Source organism: Rattus norvegicus, chromosome 15, assembly GCF_021556685.1.
Source record: "Rattus norvegicus strain SHRSP/BbbUtx chromosome 15, alternate assembly SHRSP_T2T, whole genome shotgun sequence".
Classification (NCBI taxonomy): Eukaryota; Metazoa; Chordata; class Mammalia; order Rodentia; family Muridae; genus Rattus; species Rattus norvegicus.
The window spans coordinates 78137043-78157809 of NC_141548.1; the positions used below are offsets into that span (position 1 = coordinate 78137043).

General features: G+C 37.7%; 2 protein-coding genes across 6 annotated transcripts in view; one reads left to right on the plus strand and one right to left on the minus strand.

The window, feature by feature from the left end:
- Positions 1–1061: 1061 nt before the first annotated feature.
- LOC148001087 (uncharacterized) overlaps positions 1062–20767 on the minus strand; it is a 36179-nt gene continuing 16473 nt past the window's right edge. The window contains exon 5 of the mRNA XM_087586870.1: positions 1062–1707. The gene's annotated coding sequence lies outside the window, so the exon portion shown is untranslated. The remainder of the gene's footprint in view (positions 1708–20767) is intronic.
- Golga6l9 (golgin A6 family like 9) lies at positions 9241–19711 on the plus strand. Of its 5 annotated transcripts, XM_087585399.1 has the most exons (5): positions 9241–9314; positions 13160–13342; positions 15121–15419; positions 16909–17055; positions 18634–19711. In XM_087585399.1, exon 5 carries the CDS (start codon positions 18744–18746, stop codon positions 19566–19568), a length of 825 nt encoding a protein of 274 aa, XP_087441525.1. In that variant the 5' UTR covers positions 9241–9314; positions 13160–13342; positions 15121–15419; positions 16909–17055; positions 18634–18743; the 3' UTR covers positions 19569–19711.

Below are 20767 nucleotides of genomic sequence, written 5' to 3' on the forward strand. Positions count from 1 at the left end.
AAAAGAAAAAAAAGAAATGCTGACTGATGGCAAGAACCGCTTGCTGACAGGAGCCTGGTATGACTGTCCCCTGAGAGGCTCTGCCAGATGTTTGCAACCAACCATCAGCTTGAGCACAGGAATCCTAATGGGGGAGTTAGGGGAAAGACTGAAGGAGCTGAAGGGGTGTACAACCCCATAGGAAGAACAACAATATCAACCAACTAGACCCCCAAGAGCTCCCAGTGACCAAACCAGCAACCAAAGAATAAACAGGGAGGGATCTAAGATGCCTCTTGCATATGTAGCAGAGATGGCCTTGTTGGGCATCAATAGGAGGAAAAGTCCTTGGTCCTGTTAAGGCTCGATGCCCCAGTATGGGGGAATGCCAGGGTATTGAGGTGGAAGTGAATGGGTGGGAGTGGGAACATTCTCATAGAAGCAGGGGGAGGTGGAATGGAAGAGGAGAGGAATAGAATAATAATTTGAAATGTAAATATTATATCAATAATATATATATAAAATATACAATATTTATTATTTTTTATTAATTAAGTGTCATCACAACCAGCTGTTTCCATGGGTCCCTTTATGTTTGCTCTTTGGTTGGTGACTAAAGTGGAGTTATGCCAAAAAAAAGGATTATGAATTAGCTTTTGTCTTATTTTAATTAACAAATAGTAATTCAATATATTCTGGGACTAGAGTATGATATTCAAATCCAGAGGTAAATGTATAAAGTTTGGGGTCATTAGCATAAATATCACAGATGTTAATTTTATTGGGCACACTAAGATTCATCTATATTGGCATTGTTGAAGCACTCAAATAATTGTTGACCACAGTCATCTTTGCAAGGTCACTATCTTAATGGCCTGAAGGTTCTCAACCTATTCGTAGAAGCCTCTCTCTGAGAAAAAAAAATATTATTTTATTGACTACAAAATGTTTTCCCGCAATGGGGGGAGGATGGGGAGGGGAACACCCATAACGGAGGGGAGGGGGAGGGATTAGGGGGATGTTTGCCCGGAAACCGGGAAAGGGAATAACACTCGAAATGTAAATAAGAAACACTCAACTTAATAAAAAAAATGTTTTCTTATTCTAACGTTAACATTTCCACAAAATTTTCAAGGATCACATTTTTATATATTTTTCTGACAAAGAGTTTTGACAATTACAATAAAATTGATATTATCCTATATAAAATCAATTATTTCTAAAAACAATGACAAATAACACATATTTATTTATTTAGGTTGCCCAAAGAATGTTTTCCCCACACACAGTGTTAATCATGACTTGATGAGATTTACACCACAGTGTTCCCAGGTGCCTCGTATGTGAAAATCAAAAATCACGCTGCAAATCCACCTCCCTAAGGACAAGGTTTAGAGGTGTTTATTAGGCAAGGACCCTTGTCTGAGCCAAGCAACAGGAAGCATGGGGAAAGGTGACTGCTAGTGAGAAAAATAGAAGAAAAATTGATGAAAACTACATCAGTCAGTTCACAAAGAAATTAATACCTGCTTCCACTTGTGAGAGCTCATGCTTATTTCTTTCTATACTGTTATAGATTCTCTATATATCTTCTCTGGTGTGGCCAGATTCTACTGAATTATACATTATCTCAGGTACCACCCATCCCATCATCCAGAGCTTATTTGATTAAAATGGTATCCATTGGCCATCCAAGTCAGTGACATAGAATCAGCTACTTCAAGCAACCTTAAAAACAAAAAAACAAAAACAAACAAAAAACAAATGGCAAATATACATTGTTTCATTTTTATCCAGTTGCCCACGGGAAAAGAATATAAACATTCAGTTTGGCTTTCCAGTTAGACGTGCATGTATTGACATAAGCAACGAATTGGTGTGTGACATATAATAAATTTTTCATATTTTACTACAGATAGTTTTGTGTTTTGGCATTGTAATTAAACCTTCATTTGACCACACATTCTTAATACAATCTTCTGTAGCAAAGCAACCTTACATGGCTTTTAGTCTTTGAGACATCTTAAAATTATTTTGTACTAAAGGGTTCCCAAGAACGTTCTAATGTATCTACTGAAGGCAAAATATAATATTTAAATAAAGCTTGAACTTCATTAATTCTAAGGTTTTCGTCTAGTTTATTAAAATAGATTTGTCACATAGTACACTACATTATAATATATAATTTATTTAGAATATGAGCTAACAAAATTAAAGTCATTAGTTGTAGTCAGTGAAAATACAGATGTTAAATTTTTGACTCACTTTTTCTCTTCAGAATGGAAAACGTATGTGTGCAAATCAGTGATGGCCTTTCATTTCACATGGAGTCTATATTTCCATGGAATTCCAATGCTCATATATTAGTTATTTGGTTGTTGCTTTTGGTGACTATGGAGTCATTAGAAGATGAGAACTAGGAGAAGTTAGTTAAGTCTTTATGGGGCATGTCAATCAAACGGAACTGAAGTTGCAATAAAAAGTTAGTTTTTTAGATTAAATTTACTTTTATGAAGTAGGAAAAGTCATACAAAAGTCAAAGAAAAGTCTACAAATTATAATAATCTGCATGATGCTTCATTTCTCCTAAGGGAATGTCATTATATCCCAAGAACCTGATAGCTTTTGGGGGAAAAACATACTATGAGATTACTTTTTAAGCGTTAATGGCCCATTAAGAGTCAAGACACCATCCTACCCAATAAACCTGATTAACATTAAGTCTATGTAGATCTTTGGCACATAAATATGTAGGAGCACACTCTGATCAATGGCTTTCCTTTTAAGAAACCTGGAAACATCTCCTTTTGGACAACCAATAACAAGGTTATTTGAGCTCTTTCTGGCTGCATATAAACAGTAGGTACATTGCAGAATCCTCTCACCCTTCTGACTAGCCTTTGTGAATTTTTTTTAAATTCTGGGAAACTCTTTTCTATGATCTAGCTTCTCAGACAACTTCACATCCGAATTAATAAACTGATTATTTGTTATAATTTCAGTAGAAATGTGTCTGCCATGCTGAACGGGTTTTGTTCGTAACTCATCATAACTATCTATTTGATAGACCAGACTGATTTTTCTACTTTTAACTTGTTGTAACTAACACAGAATGTGCTTAAGGAGTGCCCACATTTCCGATACTTTAGAGCAAGTTAATCAGTTATAGCAAGGTCACAAATAAGTAATTTGATATACTATTCTTTTCTTTTCTTTTCTTTTTTTCGGAGCTGGGGACTGAACCCAGGGCCTTTGAGCTAAATCCCCAACCCTGACATACTATTCTTTAGAAATACATATGCACTTGCTTTTATTTAATTATATCATTAATAGTGGTTTTCCATATAGTATGTGTGTGTGTGTGTGTGTGTGTGTGTGTGTACCATTATTTCTTTGGTACATGATTGGAATAAATACAAACAATATGAAGCATATATGAATACATATGTTTAGAGCTGTGACATGAGCTGAAATTTTGAAATTATCATTTTATTTGTTGAAATATTTGAGAATTATTTACTTTTAAAGAAATAGGTTCCTGTTCATAGAAAAGCACTTTATAACCTACAGGTAAGTAATACATAAGATACTAATTTCATGATGAAACTGTCATCTTCTTTCAGCATTCATAATGTGAAGAGAAAAGCATTGATTAACTTCTTTTGTAAGACACAAGCTATGAAGATGGATAACTAGGGCTTAAATCGATGACAAATGTTAGTGCAGAGGCCAGAAGTATATTTAAATATTATGTCACTTGGCGCTGAAAGAATAATGAAGATTCTCTACATATTAAGGTTCACTTGAAACATATCTCAATGTACCATTATTCCTTTGCTGCGTGATTGGAATAAATGCAAACAATATGAAGCTGACCTAAAGTAAGGGATTGTTTTGCATTTTGGAGAATCTCAAACACATCAAAACAATGAAGTTGATTGAAGACTAAAGTTTGAATACAGAAACCAAAGAATTTGCAATCACAAAGTAGTCCACAATTTTTTTTTATGATTTACAGCTGTGTTTAAATAAATCTATCTAATTATACTGCAGCCTGCCATGTAATCACAGGCTAATCCCATTCGCATGCTTAGAAAACGATAACAGAGAGTTCCGCTGGGCTCTGAAGACTTAGATAAACAAATTGTGAAGTTTCTAGAGTAATCCTAGGTATTTTTTTCTTCTGATTCGTTTTTGGCTCCCTGCTTCTAACAGATCATGTTTTTGACCTTAAACCAAAAGTAAGAAAGACAGATAAGTCAGTGCTTGACACTTTCCCGCAAAGACTACACCATCTGGACACTTTATATTTGTAACAGGTGCTTCTGGGATTTAGAGCCTAATTCTGGCCCAGATTCTGTTCTGTATGGGTGACTCTGTTGCTATGTGCAATTGTGCATTGCATTAATTGGAAAGAACAGAAAAGGCCAAGTACTGCAATTAGTCAGTTGGTCATGCAGAAAAGAGCCCAGTGGCTTCGAGCCATGAAGTGCTGGGCGCACAGACGTACAGCACCATCAGTTTTGGTCTGTGGTGTGCTCCTAGCCTGTGACAGGTAAAATGCCGCTGTGGCTTGATGCAGGCTTTCTGTCCTCTGGAAAAAAAAAAAAGAAAAGACAGAAAAAAATGAAAGCGCTTGTGTTGAATAGCCTGAAAATCAGCCACCTAGGCATAATATTTCTTGAATGATATAAAATAAATATAGTTGGTGGAAATGCATATGTGTATATGCAGTGCTATGATTCATTATTTAATCATGACTACGATTTCAATGTGGTATTTATTAAAGTTGCTAACAAACTTTACTTTCGTACTTAATAAATTAGAATTGCCAAAACAAATACGATGATTAAAAATGCTGAAATTTAATCAAGTACTCCATCTGATAGCAAGAGCACCAAGAACCACCCAACAGGATATTCTCAACTCTGCGTGCCTTTTAAACTCTTCTCATATTTAGAAATTATATGGGATATTTTCCACATTTTTAATGATGTTATTGTACATGAAGTTAATGTTTTCAATATTCGATGCAATGCCATGCACAAAAGTGACTACTGTTAATTTAAAAATTCAGCAGATACACTAAGAACCAGTCTAAGTTATGTACAAGGACTTGAACAAAATGGAAATGGCCCTGGGCTGCATGGAACTTGGACGTATGCAGAGTCCACGTGTATATTTAGTGGTTAGTTTTGTGTGTTTTCAAATCATAGAAATAAAATTGGATCATGGTGAAAGAGTGAGGTCATAGCATGGTGGGAAAACCAGAGGTGCAGTTAGACTGTGAGGACAGGGAAGAGCTCTGTCGGGGTTACAGGTATATAAAAACGTACAGTAACTTGAAAACATGTGGCATTGTTTTATATAAACTATCACCTACAAACTCATGGCTATGCACACTTTGGTATTTAGCCAGTGCCTTTGTGGAAGGACAAATGTGGACATTTGCTAAGGCAAGCTTCTCTACTTGAGTGGTTCTCTGGTAGGGGGGCCTTGAGGTATATAATCAGACTCGGCTTCACTTCCTGTCCTCCCAACTATCTTTCACATATGGAAGTTCAGGTTACATTATCTCATGCCATGAAAAACACATGCATACCGTACACCATGATGAAGTAGATGCTCACACCCTGAGCTCAAATAATTCATCTCTGAAGTCACTTCTTGTCTAAGTTTTCTTCCAGCTACATGACAAGTAATTCCACCACTTAAAATTGGTGCTTAAAAGGACACAGTAGGCCAAGGGCTTAGCAGAGGGAACAGCAGTGTGTGTTTATCAATGTGTGTGTGTATGTGTGTGTGTGACTGTGAAAGTGCCTGTGTGTGTGGGGGGGGGGTCAATGTAAGAACAGACTTTAGTATACCAACCATACCTGAAAATATTTTACCCATGGTGTAGTATGTATTTCCTCTGAGTTTCATAATAACCTTGTTTTGGGCATGTTTTGCTTAAGAGTTTAAGGTTTAAAATGAAACAGAACTGTGGTGCATGTGAAACCATGATCAACCTAGGATTCTCAACTGCTTTGCTCTATCTTCATTTGATCTTATACTAGGTAGCTGATTATTAAACAATAAATTCTTGGAGCTAGGGAAAAGGATATTTGATTGTAGATTAAGCAGCCCAGTTGATTCACTATTTTAGATGACAGGGTGTAATCAAAGGGAGGGTGTGGGACTATTAAACAATCAAATGGTATAACTTCATCCAAGTAATCCTGAAATACTAGGGATATACTATTTATTTTATAAGCATCAACAGACATCACTATCAGTCCTAACTTCTAGGAATCATTACTCTCACAATACTGAGTAAATTGCAAGTTAGATTTGTTTAATTCTGACTGATTTTGCTAACTCCAAGACACTTTCAAACAGCTCTTGGTACAAATAATTTATACCAATTCTATAATTTTCATTGAGGAGACTATTCTGGCATCACTTATTCCTCTATTTATAAAGAAAATGTCTTTCAAAGACAATTATACATTAGTACTTAAGATTATAATTTATTATACTTTTAAACATAATTTTATCTGATCTTTTAAATTATATTGCTTTCAAGCATTAAAACATAAAATAATCTTTATTGTTCAGTATATAACATTTGGTAAAATTATAGTTTTTTGGATTGTATGGATAACATGAATCTTAAACTTCAGTGTCTTTTAGATTTTTAGAGGTGTGATTTTTTTCTTCTGAATTATTTGCAAAAGTATTGAAAGACCCCTTCCAGAAAAGGGATTATACAAGCCTAGCCCTAGGCCCTCTAACGTAGAAATGACAGATGAGTTTTAATACACAGGCCTGGAACTAAAATAAGCCTTATGAGAAAGTTCAAGAAGTTCATATGAGTCCCAAGCTTTGTGGGACAAGCTGACCCAACATTTAGACAAAATAGCCCAGAAAAGAAAACAAAATGCAGAAACTAGACTAAAATATGGGCATTGCTCCATGGGCCACCTGGCAGGGAAAAAGAAACAGTCCCTGACCCCCCGGGAGACCCGACCACCATGTGCTTTTTGCTAACTCATTGTTATGATTATAGCCAAAATAGGTAATGTACACGTATGTTTCATTTACTCCACCAATCACATCCCTGTAACCATGCATCTGCTTCTGTAAGCCTGCTTCTGCTCCCCAAAATACTATAAAAAGCCTACCCTGGCTCTGTTAGGCGCGCCAGTCTTCCGAATTGACTGGGACGCCCACAGATACCTGTGCTTCCTGATCAATAAAAATCCTCTTGCAAATTGCAGCCTGTGGACTCGGACTGGTCATTGGGGCTTGAGGATCTCCCTCCTGAGGGAAGATTCTCGCTGAGAGTCTTACAGTATCACAGTAATAACGATGATAATGATGACTATAAATAAGTTTATGTAGCAGAGAAGATGGCAGGAAATGTGTACACTTTTAGGAGTAATTTATGACTTATTTGCAAAATTCTAGAGATGTCTGAAAAATAGCATCTCCTTCTTTTAAAAATGCATGGCTTTGAGGAGAAGATCATAAGCACGTGCCTCTGAATATTGCAGTTGTGACTAATGTTGATCCATGAAGTCAGTCCCTAAGCTCTTACTCCCTCTAGAGCAGCAGGCATGGCTCCTCTCAGACTGCTCACATTAGCCCTCAGAACCTCTAGATAAGAAGCCTTTCCTAATTCTACTCCCATTGGTTGCATCAGCAGCAAAGGATCATGGGTATTGTTGACTATATCTTTTAGGCTTTTCTGTAGGCTGTTATAACCTGACATTGTAAAAAATACTGTAATGAAAGGCCTGAAGGAATCCACTGGAATGAGAGATTGTTGTTTTACATTCTAAGAAATCTCCTTAAGGCGTTCCTCCAAATGAGTTAGGATGCACTGCTTCAAATAGGACCATTTATTTCCCCTTTTCCCCCAAGTGTCCAGTAATTTATTTCTATTCTCTTTATTTTGTTTCCTTTCCTACGGTTGCAAAATTTTTGTCTTCTATGGTCTCACTGGATGAATTCAGGAATAGAATACCTTTCAACTTTCAATTAGTACAAGAAATGTCTTACGAAAGACAAGATTCATAAATTAAATACTCTTCTCCTAGCTGTTCAACAAAAATATTAAAGAGACAAACTAAAAAAAAAGTAGACCTTTATTACATGTTTCAATCAGTTGATATTTATTTTTAGTATATTCTATATAGTAAGATCATGTATTTCTTGTGCTAGCATATAATGGGAAATAGACTTAACAGACTTAAACAATCCTTGCAAGAAATCCCTTTTCAATGTCAAAAAACTCTCTTGACTTTATTTGCAGAAAACAATTTGGTGGCTACAAAGTATCACAATTGATTTAACTGAGGAATAGAAACTAAAACTCTTTGTTCATATTTCCTTTATCAAACCACAAGGTCACATGCACTTTGGGATTTGAGCCCCTTCTTAAATAATATTGATGATATAGATCAGTTTGCAAGAATTTATATTCCACTGAGAGAGACTAACAACACAAACACTGTAAATAAAGTTATATTCTGCTGACAAATTTACAAAGTGCTCTAGCAACAGGGTTAAGAAACAGAACAGTATTTGGCAGAAATAGCAAGTTCTGCTCTGAGGTTAAAGTCTTTACATTTCTTTTCTATTTTTTTCTATAACTTTTCAATGTAAGGCAGTCTGTCTTTGGTAAGAAGGTTCTGATTTCCTTTGGTTATATTAACGCACACTCATGAAGGGGACTGCCCTAAATGCAAACATGGGAACTTGTGGACCATTGTCTGAAGATACAAGGAATGGACATGAGGACAATGCATAAGATAATGACAAGAAATATGAGAGCCTGAAAATACGATGACTGTTGTTATCATACAGGGTTACATCATTAAAACAGCACAATAGTCTACAAAAACTATTTATTTAAAAAAAGCAGCCTGTAGATCTGCCTAATCTACTGTTCCTTCCAGATAAGGGTACCCTGCTTTACATAAGTTGTTCTGGTCCAGGGGCCAGAAGAGGTCTCTTTAGAATTTCACTTAGTCTTGATTACTGAAGTGCTTACTATTTTTTTCTGCCTCCTTTAATTTTCCTCACACTGCTTCCTGCAATTATTCATTATGTCAAATTGTATTTAAATTGTACCTATTTACTCAAGTCCTAACCACCTCTCTTTCTTGCGTTAGCCCACAAGCAGTATTACTGTGCCATCACACCCCAGGTTAATGCCTGCATCTTTCTGCTCAGCTCTCATTATCTTCCACTTCACTTCCTCTTTCTTTTCAGAGTCGCCTTACCTGATAGTACACTCTGGGTTCTTCCTGTTGATGTCTCTATATCAACTAGTTTTTCTTATTGAGGTAAGAAAACTTTCACTTAAACAGGGAATAAAATTTTATTTTGAAGCCAAATGGAGTGGCCTGGGCAGGAAGATTGAGTTATTCCAAATTCTTATTCTATTTTCATAGAACTTTACAGCAAGGGGACAAGAAAACTGTAGTTTTAACATGAGAATTTTAACAGAAATACTAAAGAATCACTGCTGCATGCTTCAGATGTATCTAAAGCAATGTTAATCTTTCAGATGGTAGACATTACCATGAAGACTGTGCCTGATAGTCACAAGAATATTAGGTCAGACACAGAGGTGCACAATGAATGCTATACAAAGGGCAAAGATAGACAAATAGGAGTTGCAATTAGTCTGGGCAGACAACATTCTGAAACCTCTGAAATTACTGAAGTTTCATTGTAAGGAGTGTGTGTGTGTGTGTGTGTGTGTGTGTGTGTGTGCATGTATGTGTGTGTGAGTGTGTGTGCATTTGTGTGTGTGTGCGTGTATGTGTGTGTGAGTGTGCGTGCATTTGTGTGTGTGTGCATTTGTGAGTGTGTGTATGTGTGTGTGCGTGTGTGTGTGAGTGTGCATGTATGTGTGAGTGTGTGTGCGTGTATGTGTGTGTATGCGTGTGAGTATGTGTGCATTTGTGTGTGTGTGCGTGTATGTGTGTGTGAGTGTGCATGCATTTGTGTGTGTATGTGTGTGTGAGTGTGAGTCTGTGTGCATTTGTGTGTGTGCGTGTGTGTATTTGTGTGTGTGTGCATGTGCGTGCATTTGTATGTGTGTGTGTGGGTGTGTGTGTGGGTGTGTGTGTGTGTGTGTGTGTGTGTGTGTGAGTGTGTGTGCATTTGTGTGTATGTGTGCGTGTGTGTGTATGTGTGCGTGTGTGTTTGTGTGAGTGTGCGTGTGCGTGCATTTGTGTGTGTGCATGTGTCTGTGTGTATGTGCATTTGTGTGTGTGTGTGAGTGTGTGTGTGAGTGTGTGTGTGTGTGTGTGTGTGTGTGTGTGAGAAAATGCATACCTGAGTCCGGAGCTTCTGTTCGCATTATTTCTACCTTAAAGGAGGCCTCAGATTGGATTCACATAAAAAGATTTTATGTGCTTCTGTGCTGTTCAAATGGCACCATTAACCCAGCCATCTCTGGTAGCTGGCTCTCCCAAGTATTGGTACATCTGCTCAACATTGCTGCCTCTCTCGTCTCCATTTTTCTTATAGAAATGTTTCATCTGTAAGGCACAGGGCTATCTTGAGAATGTCAGACCTATAAATAAACACTTTATATCACAAATATGTAACTTGAGTCACTGGATTGTATGGCTATAGGCAAGGCTCCGCAGGTTGTCTATTGAAAGATCTTTCTTTTGTGACTTAGGTAGAAACAAAGAAAATGACAATCCAATTTGAAAGGTCTGAGCCGAGCTTTCACCATGGAAAAGAACGTAAAATATCAGCTAAAATAAAGTTTGCTATGACATTCAAAGAAGTAATCCATTCTCTAAGTGGGAGTCCTGAGATGCTTGGCTATTTTGTAGCTGACTGGCTATATGACCTTAGGCAGGCTGCTCAGGGCTTTCATACCAGAGCCCATTCACTGAAGGGAGAATGTTGAAATCACTTACCTCTATAATCTCTTTGCTATACAGATGCTGTGTTAAAGGCAATTTTATTTTTAATCTACATTTTAGGCAATTTTTCATTCTCTTACACTGCTTTTCCATTGGTCTCTTGTGTTACTTACTCTATCTCATATATTCCAACATATACAGACATCATAAATCAGCCAGTTTTGAGTCTGATGTGGTATTGTATGTCAGTAGGCTAAGCATTTGGTGGTCAGAGATAAGAAAGTCCCAAATAGCCAAAAAGCAGCTTGGTTTTCTTTTTGAGTTGCAGGCTATCCTAAAAGCCTTTTCTACATACATACATACATACATACATACATACATACATACATACACATATACAGACATGTTAATAAAGGAAATTTGTTAGATTCATTAAGCAGTTTCCTTCTAGTGAATTCTACTCATATTGTTTTAGTGAAAATCACTACAATGCATTCTGATCATAGTTACCCATTCTTTATCTCTTCCAAGATCCTTCCCACCTCCACATGCATCCATCCAACACTTCCTCTCTGTCTTTCAATGCCTCTTTAGGAAAAAAAAACAGGCTAAAACATACAAGCAAACAAGCAAACAAACAAACAACCATTGTGAAAGTCCAAGAAACATAGACACAGAGAAGAGAGACAAACATATAGATACAGTGAAGAGTTGCACACACATAGATACAGAGAAGAGAAACACACACAGACACAGAGACACAGAGAGGAAAGACACAGACAAAGATACAGAGAAGAGAGACAGACAGAGAAGAGAGAGACGCACACAGACACAGAAAGGAGAGATACACACTTAGACACAGAGAAGAGAGACCCATGTGTAGAAACAGTGATGAGAGGCACACACATAGAAACAAAGAGGAGAGAGACACACACATAGGTTTTAGAAGAAAGAAACAATGCCCATTGTTCTGAGTTTTCCTTCAAAGCTCACCAAGGGTGAATGGCTGAGAAGACATAGATATAATTAATTTACTTTATTACTTAAATTTCCCTAACCAATTAACTTAGAATAACAATAACCTTTAGACGAGCCTCACTGAAACTTGTGCATGAAAACCCGAGTCTTTTAATGTATGTACAGTGCTGAACAATTGATGGAACTGGCTGTTAATAAATATTAATGGAACAAGGGACCTGATTAGTACTATGAAGAATCCTCTCTGGCTTTTCACCCTGGGACTGTATGGGATGGAAAAAAATAGAAATGCTATTTACTATAGTTCAAAATACTTCCTACAAAAAGTGTTCGATTGAAACTTTTAAAAGAATACATTCTGCCATCTCAGAATTTCTAATCCTCTGCACCAGAAAACTTAATTGGTTACTGATATTCAATCTCAATCTCTCTCTCTCTCTCTCTCTCTCTCTCTCTCTCTCTCTCTCTCTTTCTCTCTCTCTCTCTCTCTCTCTCTTGTTTTAGTAGGAAGAAGTAGTTTAGGATCTTAGTTACATAAAGAATGATGGATAAATGGTGTGATATTTAACATTTTGAACAAAAATGAATATGATATTCAGTATATAAAGAAAAAGGGAAACATTTCTATTCACAGATATTCTTTGAAAATGACTAATGACTTGGGGGAGGCCCTCAGTGAAATAGCTAGCAAAAACAGTTCACACAAAAATCATGGTATCAATTCGTTCCTCTAACTCAAAACTAAAATAAATTCATACTTACACTTTTTAAATTTTAGTGTTATTGGTGATATTGTCCCCTTTTCTGCTTTTTATTAGTATATTTTTCTCTTTAATATATTGAAAGTGTATGATTATTATTAAACACACAAGGAGGAAGTATTTCTTAGGAAGTGCTAACTAGTAGTACATAGTAGCCAAGTGAAAAATGTCCTATTCTCTGCACACTGTGTAGCCCGAGCTCTTGTCTCCAGTAATTTACAACGTCCAATGTAACCAACTGGACAGCTCAGAGCCTACAGCAGAATCACACCATAGTCAAAATCCTAGGCAACTAATCATCCCCGAGTAGCCAAGAGATTAGAGTGGTTACCAAAATATTCTATTTGCAAATAGAATCGATTTAAAATTTAAAATTTAATTAGTTTTATGATAGAAACTTTGACTCGCGTGGATTATGAAAACCTTAAATAAAAAATATAAAAGGTTTAAAATATATGTCTTGTCATGGATACTTCTATCTTCAAAATGATAATTGAAATGAGGCTGTCTTTGCTTGCTTCCTACATGGTATAATGAAATGCTGATCTCAACCAACTGAAGGAAGGAAAGGGCTTACAAGATACACACCTATGCAGTGTAGCCCGGGGAGGCATGCAAGGCAGACATTTTGGAGGCCTGCTGCTCACTGGACTGCTCCATGGCTTGCTCCGTGTTCACCTCCATAGTGGCCTGCGTGCTCTGCCACTTAAGAGCAATTACGATTGCCTCACAGGAATGGCTCAGGTGATTTCTCAGTCGATACGCCTCTTCACAAGCTACTATGTGTGTTGTCAAATTGGCTGCCAAAGCTAACTGTAACAGGGTCTTGCATAACACTTGAAACTATTTTCATATACGCGATGTCAAATATATCGACTCATTTACACTTCCAGGTAAACATTTGAGAGGAGAATCTTTCCTATAGTTTGCATTCTTAAATTGTAGAATTTTTTTTTTGAAAGCACGAGTTCATCTAAAATCATTTTCAAGGCAGGGAAAGAAAATAGCTCAAACACATGGAGAAAGGGAAGGTCATGGATCCTCATTTTTGTTGTCCTGGTAATAGAGATTCTTGAGGATGATTTTAGATCCAAGGAACTCATATAGACATTACCTGTGCCCATCTTATTGTGTGACAATTGAAGAGAACCTTGTGCCATGGGGGAGCTCCAGTCTGGATCCCAGATTAGGCACAGACCACAACCTCAATACCAATATCCAATACAAAGAGATCCTTTCTTAAACAAGATAGACACAGGATGACTGAATTTGAATAGGGCAGAAACAGGAGCAGGTGTATCTAAGAGTTATTTTTAAGGAAAAAAGAGAGGAAGTCCATGTTTGGGTGAGTTGGACATGCTGGTCAATGTAGCCAAATATGGAATTCTGATAGCTGAACATTGGTAGTGAGTTAGACATGAGAAAGTGGCTAAATAAAAACTCTACAGTAGTGGAAGGGGAAGCCCTTGGTCCTGCCAAGGTTGGACCCCCAGTGCAGGGGAATATGGGGGGGGCAGTAAGGGTGATGGATGGGGGGAATACTTGTATGGGGGAGGGAAAGGGAATGGGAGGCTTATGGACAGGAAACCTGGAAAGGGAATAACCTCTGAAATGTAAGTAAAGAAATGTATTTAATAAAATTAAAAAAAGAAAAGAAAATAGGATACAAAACAAACAAACAAACAAACAAAAACCCTCTACTCAGGTTGTCCTCAAAGAGGTTCCACCCAGCAGCTGATTCAGACAGATACAGACACCCACAGCCAGTGCAAGGAGCTTGGGGATTCTTACAGAAGAATAAGAGAAAGGATTGAGGCCCAAAGGGGATAAGAACTCCACAGGAAGACCAATAAAGTCAAGTAACCTGGACTCTTGGGGCTCTCAGAGTCTGAACCACCAACCAAAAAACAAACAAGGGCTGACCTAGGCCTCCCCACATACATGTAGCAGATGTGCAGCTTGGTCTTCATATGGTTCCCAAACAACTGGAGCTGGGGCTGTCCCAAAAGCTGTTGTCTGTACCTGGGATATATTCTTCTAGCTGGGCTGCCATGATAAGATGGGCCTTAGTGATAAGACCTAGCTTCGCAGAGACTTGAAGGGCCAGTGTGGGTTGATATGGGTTGGGGCACCTGCTCAAAAGGGAAGAGAGATGGGGAAGGACTGTGGGAGGGGGTGACCGGGAAGGAGACAGTGAGCAGAATGTAAAGTGAAAGTTAAGTTAAAAACAAAACAAAACAAACAAACGAAAAGAAACTAACAAAAAGAAAAAAGAAAACCCTCCAGTAAGGGAGTGTTCAGAAAAAATATATTGGGGGAAGGGCAGGAACAACTGGCACCATATTTGCAATGTGTGTGCCTGTTACAGCCTATCAAAAACAGGACAGGAAAAAAAAAGAGTTAAAATTTTACTATCAACCAAAACAGACAGGGAGAAGAACACTTGAAAAGGTTAGGTCACTGTCAAATGTCCAAATCGCATCAGAAGCTCACACTGTCACTTCTAAATTATCTTTTCTCAGCAGGGTGGAAATACCGAGGCAAGCTACAGAAGCTTGAATCCAGCAGCACCATTCCTATGCTACAGAGAATGCTTAAGTAACTTAATTCTTCTCACAAAACCTGATGTTGTTGGCAGCTTCAAAACTGGCTGGGTGCCCTGACATGAATTGCAGATTCTCTGCGCTCCTTTGGAGAGGAGTTTGAGGAGGATGAAAGCAGATGCAGGCAGACACAGATGGAGCCCAGAAGCCAAATAGCATGAGGCTCTCCTCACTCCACCAGTGGGTTTGGCAGTTTCACACTGTTTTAAGGAAGAAAGGTAATTTTCTATAAAGTAATTAGATCATCACTTAAACCATCGCTGGGATTGTGTTTTGCTTTCATTAACTTTAGGACATGTCCTTTGAATATTGGTAAAAAATGAGTGGCTGTTTTGGGGAGTTAACGGTTTTGATTTTTGTTGTTTGAAAGGTAGTTATAGAACCTGGGGGTTTGAAAGCGATTACTTCTTTAGAACATGTCTTGCCTTCTCTCCACAACCTAAGTCAGGGTCAACTTTTCCAAACAGGCAGCACAATGAGAGGCTACGTTTGCCTGGTCAGTGGAAAACCTCAACACAACGCCAAATATTTCTCTATCTACCGCTAAGCCTCTTCAGGCTGCCATGGTAATCTTAACAGGGACTCTTGTAGAACAGCCCTCTCTCATTCCACCTGTAATTTCCTCCAAGGACAGGGCTCTAAAGAAAGAGTTCTTAACATGTCTTATATGATAGTCCTCAGTCTACCGTCTGTCCTTGAGAGACGCTTAACTATTGTACTTTGGGAAGGTGGAGAGATCTATCTCAAAGGTGTCCAGTCTACTGCTTTCGTAGACTGTAGTAGCAAGTTCCATTAATTTACTGACTACTTGTTCTCCAAGTTCCTGTCATTTGGGCCTTTCCAATTTTATCCCCTTATATTCAGAGATTGATTACGCTGATCCACTGGCTGGACAATCTAATTCACATGGCAAAAAATAATTTGTAACTGAAGCTATCTATACCTGTACAGAGAAGGTTTAAAACTGTGTCTCAGGTTTTAGTTTGCAGCTGTGGTCTCTGGAGATATTTTTACAGTTGAAAGTACCATGAGGCCTAGAAGAGATATCATAGTGAAAACGATGGCACTGCAGAAAGTTAAACAAAGATGCTTATAGTGCCAAGTACAGATCGTCCACTTGGAATTCATAAGGACCTCAGAAAATGCTTACAAGAAGCCATTTGAGGCACTGCAGTGCTTTGCAAGACAGACTTTGTGGGTCTTAGCTAAGGTCAGAACCCAGCTGTGATCTGACAGGCAAGAAGAACTGACTGTTAGGGGCTTAGCAAGCAAAGGTGTGGAGACAGCAGGCTGCCTTCTGCAAAGGGTAGATTACTTCCGACCAGGCAAGCTCACAAGTGTACCTGAGGCTGGCACAGGTGGCTTCAGCCGTCAGGCTTTAACTGCTTCCTTCACTGCCTCAGCACTTTCAAAGGAAATACAGATTAAAGATTTAGATTTAGGGAAGAAAGGAAGGAAGAAAGAAAGGAAGGAAGGAAGGAAGAAGGAAGGAAGGAAGGAAAAATGGAAGGATGGGAGAAAGAAAAAAAGAAAAAGGAAAGGAAGAAAGAAAAACATAAGTCCTGTATAATCTCTTTAAACCTTCTTTGTCATAACTTTCTGACCAAATTTGCCACTGGGGAAGCTGAATTTTATGGATACATTAAACATCATGTGAGCCTTCATTTTAAATTCTATTTGTTGTGAGATTATTATTTTTTTTTTTAGAAATGCCAGAAGCTACACCCATGAAGTTTCACCTAAATATATGCCCTAAAGAAGGAAGTCACTAATAGACATTCGGATGAGGGCAGAGGAAAGTTCGAGAGGCTCAGAATCAGCAGAGAAGGGACTAACAAGCCAGGGATTGCTCAGGTAACGACTGTCTGGTGGACCTGTCTGTGGCAGACTGTCTTGATTGTTAACTGATACAGGAAGGTGCAGTCCACTCTGAGCAGCACCATCTCTTGTAATAACTGGAAACCTGAACATCAGAGCCAGAAAGCGAGCAGCTTCCTTCATGGTTTCTGCTCCAAGTTCCTGCTTGACTGATTTCCAGCTCTGCCTTCCCTCAGCGATGGGCAGTCACAGGAATCCTTCCCTTACTAAGTTAATTTTTGTAACAGTGATGTATTACGCAACACGAATGGATTCAGAACAACTAGATTGTCAAAGGCTTGAAATTCAGAAGTTCATAATTTTCTACCGATATCCCAAATACTGTATTTGTAAAACTGGAATTAATATTTTTTAAAGATCAAAAAACAAAACAGTTGGTAAACTCAGGTAATAGGAAAACCATTTCCGTGATATTGAATTAAATATCTTCTCCATTCATAACAAGCAGTGAAATGAATAAATTTTTCATTCTTACCACTGTATCTTTCTCCCTCCTTGCCTTGCTTTCTCTGTTTAAATGTGTGTGTGTGTGTCCAGTTCTTTATTTTTATACTAATATCATGATTCATTTACTATAGCTTTCTAAATATATATGTATATTTATTCCTATGGATTAGGATGGACTTAGCCGTTGAAAAGCTGATTTACTATTTTACCTGATGTCGAGTAGCCTGCCTAAAGAATCTTGGAAACTTAATAATAACGAGAATTAAAATGTCAACATGCCTATTTATTTGACATATAAATTTACCTCATTTGTGTCACTCGACAGCAGTCTTAAATGTTTAACAAATTCTTAGCCATTCAAGATTTTTACTCTTTTCCAATTATATAACACAAAGACTTGCCAATAATGAGGTACTTGACTGATGTGACAAGTATCGCTTTAAAATCATATTTAATAATTTATAAATTGGAAATATATACATATACTTTAACAATATTAAGGACATCAAATGTATGTTTTCTTACTTTCTTAAAACACATGCCTTAAAAAAGCCAGGCTGCATATGTAGCCTAGGAGTCAGTAATGTTAACCCTAAGTGACATCACTATAGATGACCTAAAAGTTTTGCTTACTGGTTTTCCTTTAGTAACAGAAACCAGGCTACAAGTGACTTAGAGAACACAGCAATGTAAGTCTGGCTGGTTGCCTCAATCTTTAACTCTCCTAGAACGCTAAGTAAATGCTGTAATCAATAGTTTATTTTGCCTTAAAATATCTTCAATGTCTTTTCTCTTTTTTCTTTTCTTTTTCCTTTCTTTTCTAGAAGCTATTCATAGTTAGAAACATCTTAAAAGAGTAGTAAGCTTCACTATTAGCAGGTACCACATTCAAAGACAATGAATTAATATTAACAAATAATAATATATAACAGTAATATTGATTAAAAATAGCTTAGCTTATGAACACCTAACATTTGATTAGTGTAATATCTGAGAATAAAGCAATTAAAGTCTAAATTACATTTGTTTCGGTTTCACTCTAATTTGGGTAGTATCAATCTTATATTAAATCTACTAACTTTTATCTCTATTTTCACTTACCTCCAGCGGGCCTGTCTGAGCATTGTGGTCCATTAAGAAGTCAACAGACAGCCAAGACTACATGAACAAATTTAGTACATTTTCTGTTGAGATTATCAGTAGTGCACCGAAAAACAATGAATATCTCTGGATCAAAACAAATACACAAAAGGAAAATACTGCGGTTGTTTTCTTGTTTCTCTTGTACCCAAAATCAAAAGAAACTCAAACATAAATCCCAGGACGTGGAAAAAAAACTCTGTAGAGAAAATAAGGTGTTGAGAGATGAAAATAGGGCTCTGAGAAAAGACAACAAATTTCTCTGGGGCGAAAACAAAGCCTTAGGAAGAGAAAATAAAACCTTCCGGATGGACAACCAGTTCATCAGGGAAAGAAATCATATCCTAAGGCAGCAGAACCAGCTACTCCGGAAGGTGAAAAGGTTGATTTCAGAGAACCCAAAACTGTCTGGGGAAGAATGCAATGCCTTGAACACAGAAGGAAGGTCTTTTTGGCAACAGAATCGAGCCATGGAAGCTCAGATCACAGCTCTCCGGCAGCAAGAGAAAGCCTTCCAGAATGAGGCCAAAGCCTTGCATGAGGAGATCAAGTCCCTGTGTGAGGAGACCAAGGCTCTACAACACCAAGAGAGGGCTCTCAGGATGGAAGAGAAAGCCCTGCTGAGGGACGGAGTGGCTGCAGAGCTGGCAGAGGCCCTGACCAAGGAGGGAGCTGCTCTAGAGATGGAAGAACAGGCTTTGTGGAAGGAAGAGCAGGCTCTCAGGGAGGAGAACAAGGCGCTGAGAGAAGAGCACGGGGCTCTACAAGACGAGGAAGTTGCCCTGCAGGAAGAGGCGAGAATCCTCCAGGAGTGGAATAATCTTCTTCAGGGGAAGATCACAAACAACCTCCCAGAGAATATGAATAACCAAGACCCAGAGAAGTGCGAACTAAGAATGTAACCATGAAGTCATGACAATAATTGTAATTCCAGAACATAAAAGTAGAATTCGATCGCGTAATGTTATTGTCAGAAGCCTCAGAAATTGACGTGCTCAATATTTGGTCCTTGAAACAAAATAAAGGCCTGAGAAATAAATTAAAATTTATGGTTGCAGAGTTTTCTCTAAGTTTTAGATAATTGTCGGTAGCATCAGTTAAAGGTTTAATGTATAAGCTGTTTTTACTCCTTGAGAGACTTGTGAATATCATAGACAGCTGTAAGAAATTAATAGCAAATATTTACCTTAAAACTTGTTTTTGCTAATTTTTTTTGGTTTGGTTTAATTATTTTACAATGTCTATGACATTTCTCTAATTTCAGCACATGGTAAAATGATAGAGAGGAATCAGTGGCATAAGGTTTTCCTTAATTAATCAATACTGATATCAAGCCTGGCCTGGGCTGCACTAGACCTTGTGTCCAGAAACAAGGCAACACTAGTGTTCTTTTCTATATTAAAGGATGGAGTAAGGAATAAAATGTGTGTCATATGTGTATTGAAAATTGTTTCCTCTGCCCCTTCATGATACATTATCTCCTGATCTTTAAGAATTGAAGATGTCTTAGTAGAAAAAGAATTGATGTTCAGTTTTCTTACATTTTATTTTATTTGTTGTATTTTACTTATTTAAATGAATACTTCTTTTCAAAAAATCTTATTAAATGTATGGGAAAGTAAAGCTTTCTAAAAATACAAAATATTGTTATGGATTTAAATGTGAATATGTGGAAGAATTTCTGTACAAGAGAAATGAATGGGTCAGGCGTGCTGGAGAACAAGCCTATAATTCTGCCACTCTAAATGGAGAGGCAGGAGCAGCTTTGTGAGTCTGAGGTCAAGCTAGTCAGTGTAGGTAGAACTGGCCCATGTGGTGCTTCATTGTGAAATCCTATTAGGGAGGGAGGGAGGGAGGGAGAGAAGGAGGGAGGGAGGGAGGGGGAGAATGGGAGGAGGAGAGGGGTAGAGGGAGGGAGGGGAAAGGGATTAGAGAAATACTTGGTCTTTCATATTAGTAATGACCATTGATTTAATTGTTTTTTTAAAAATATCATAGCTCTGTAGAGTTACATAGATCCATTAAATATCTAGTTTCAGAACATTAAAAAAGAAGCTACAGAGACTGTATACTATGCTCATTGCCTTAAATTTTGAAAACA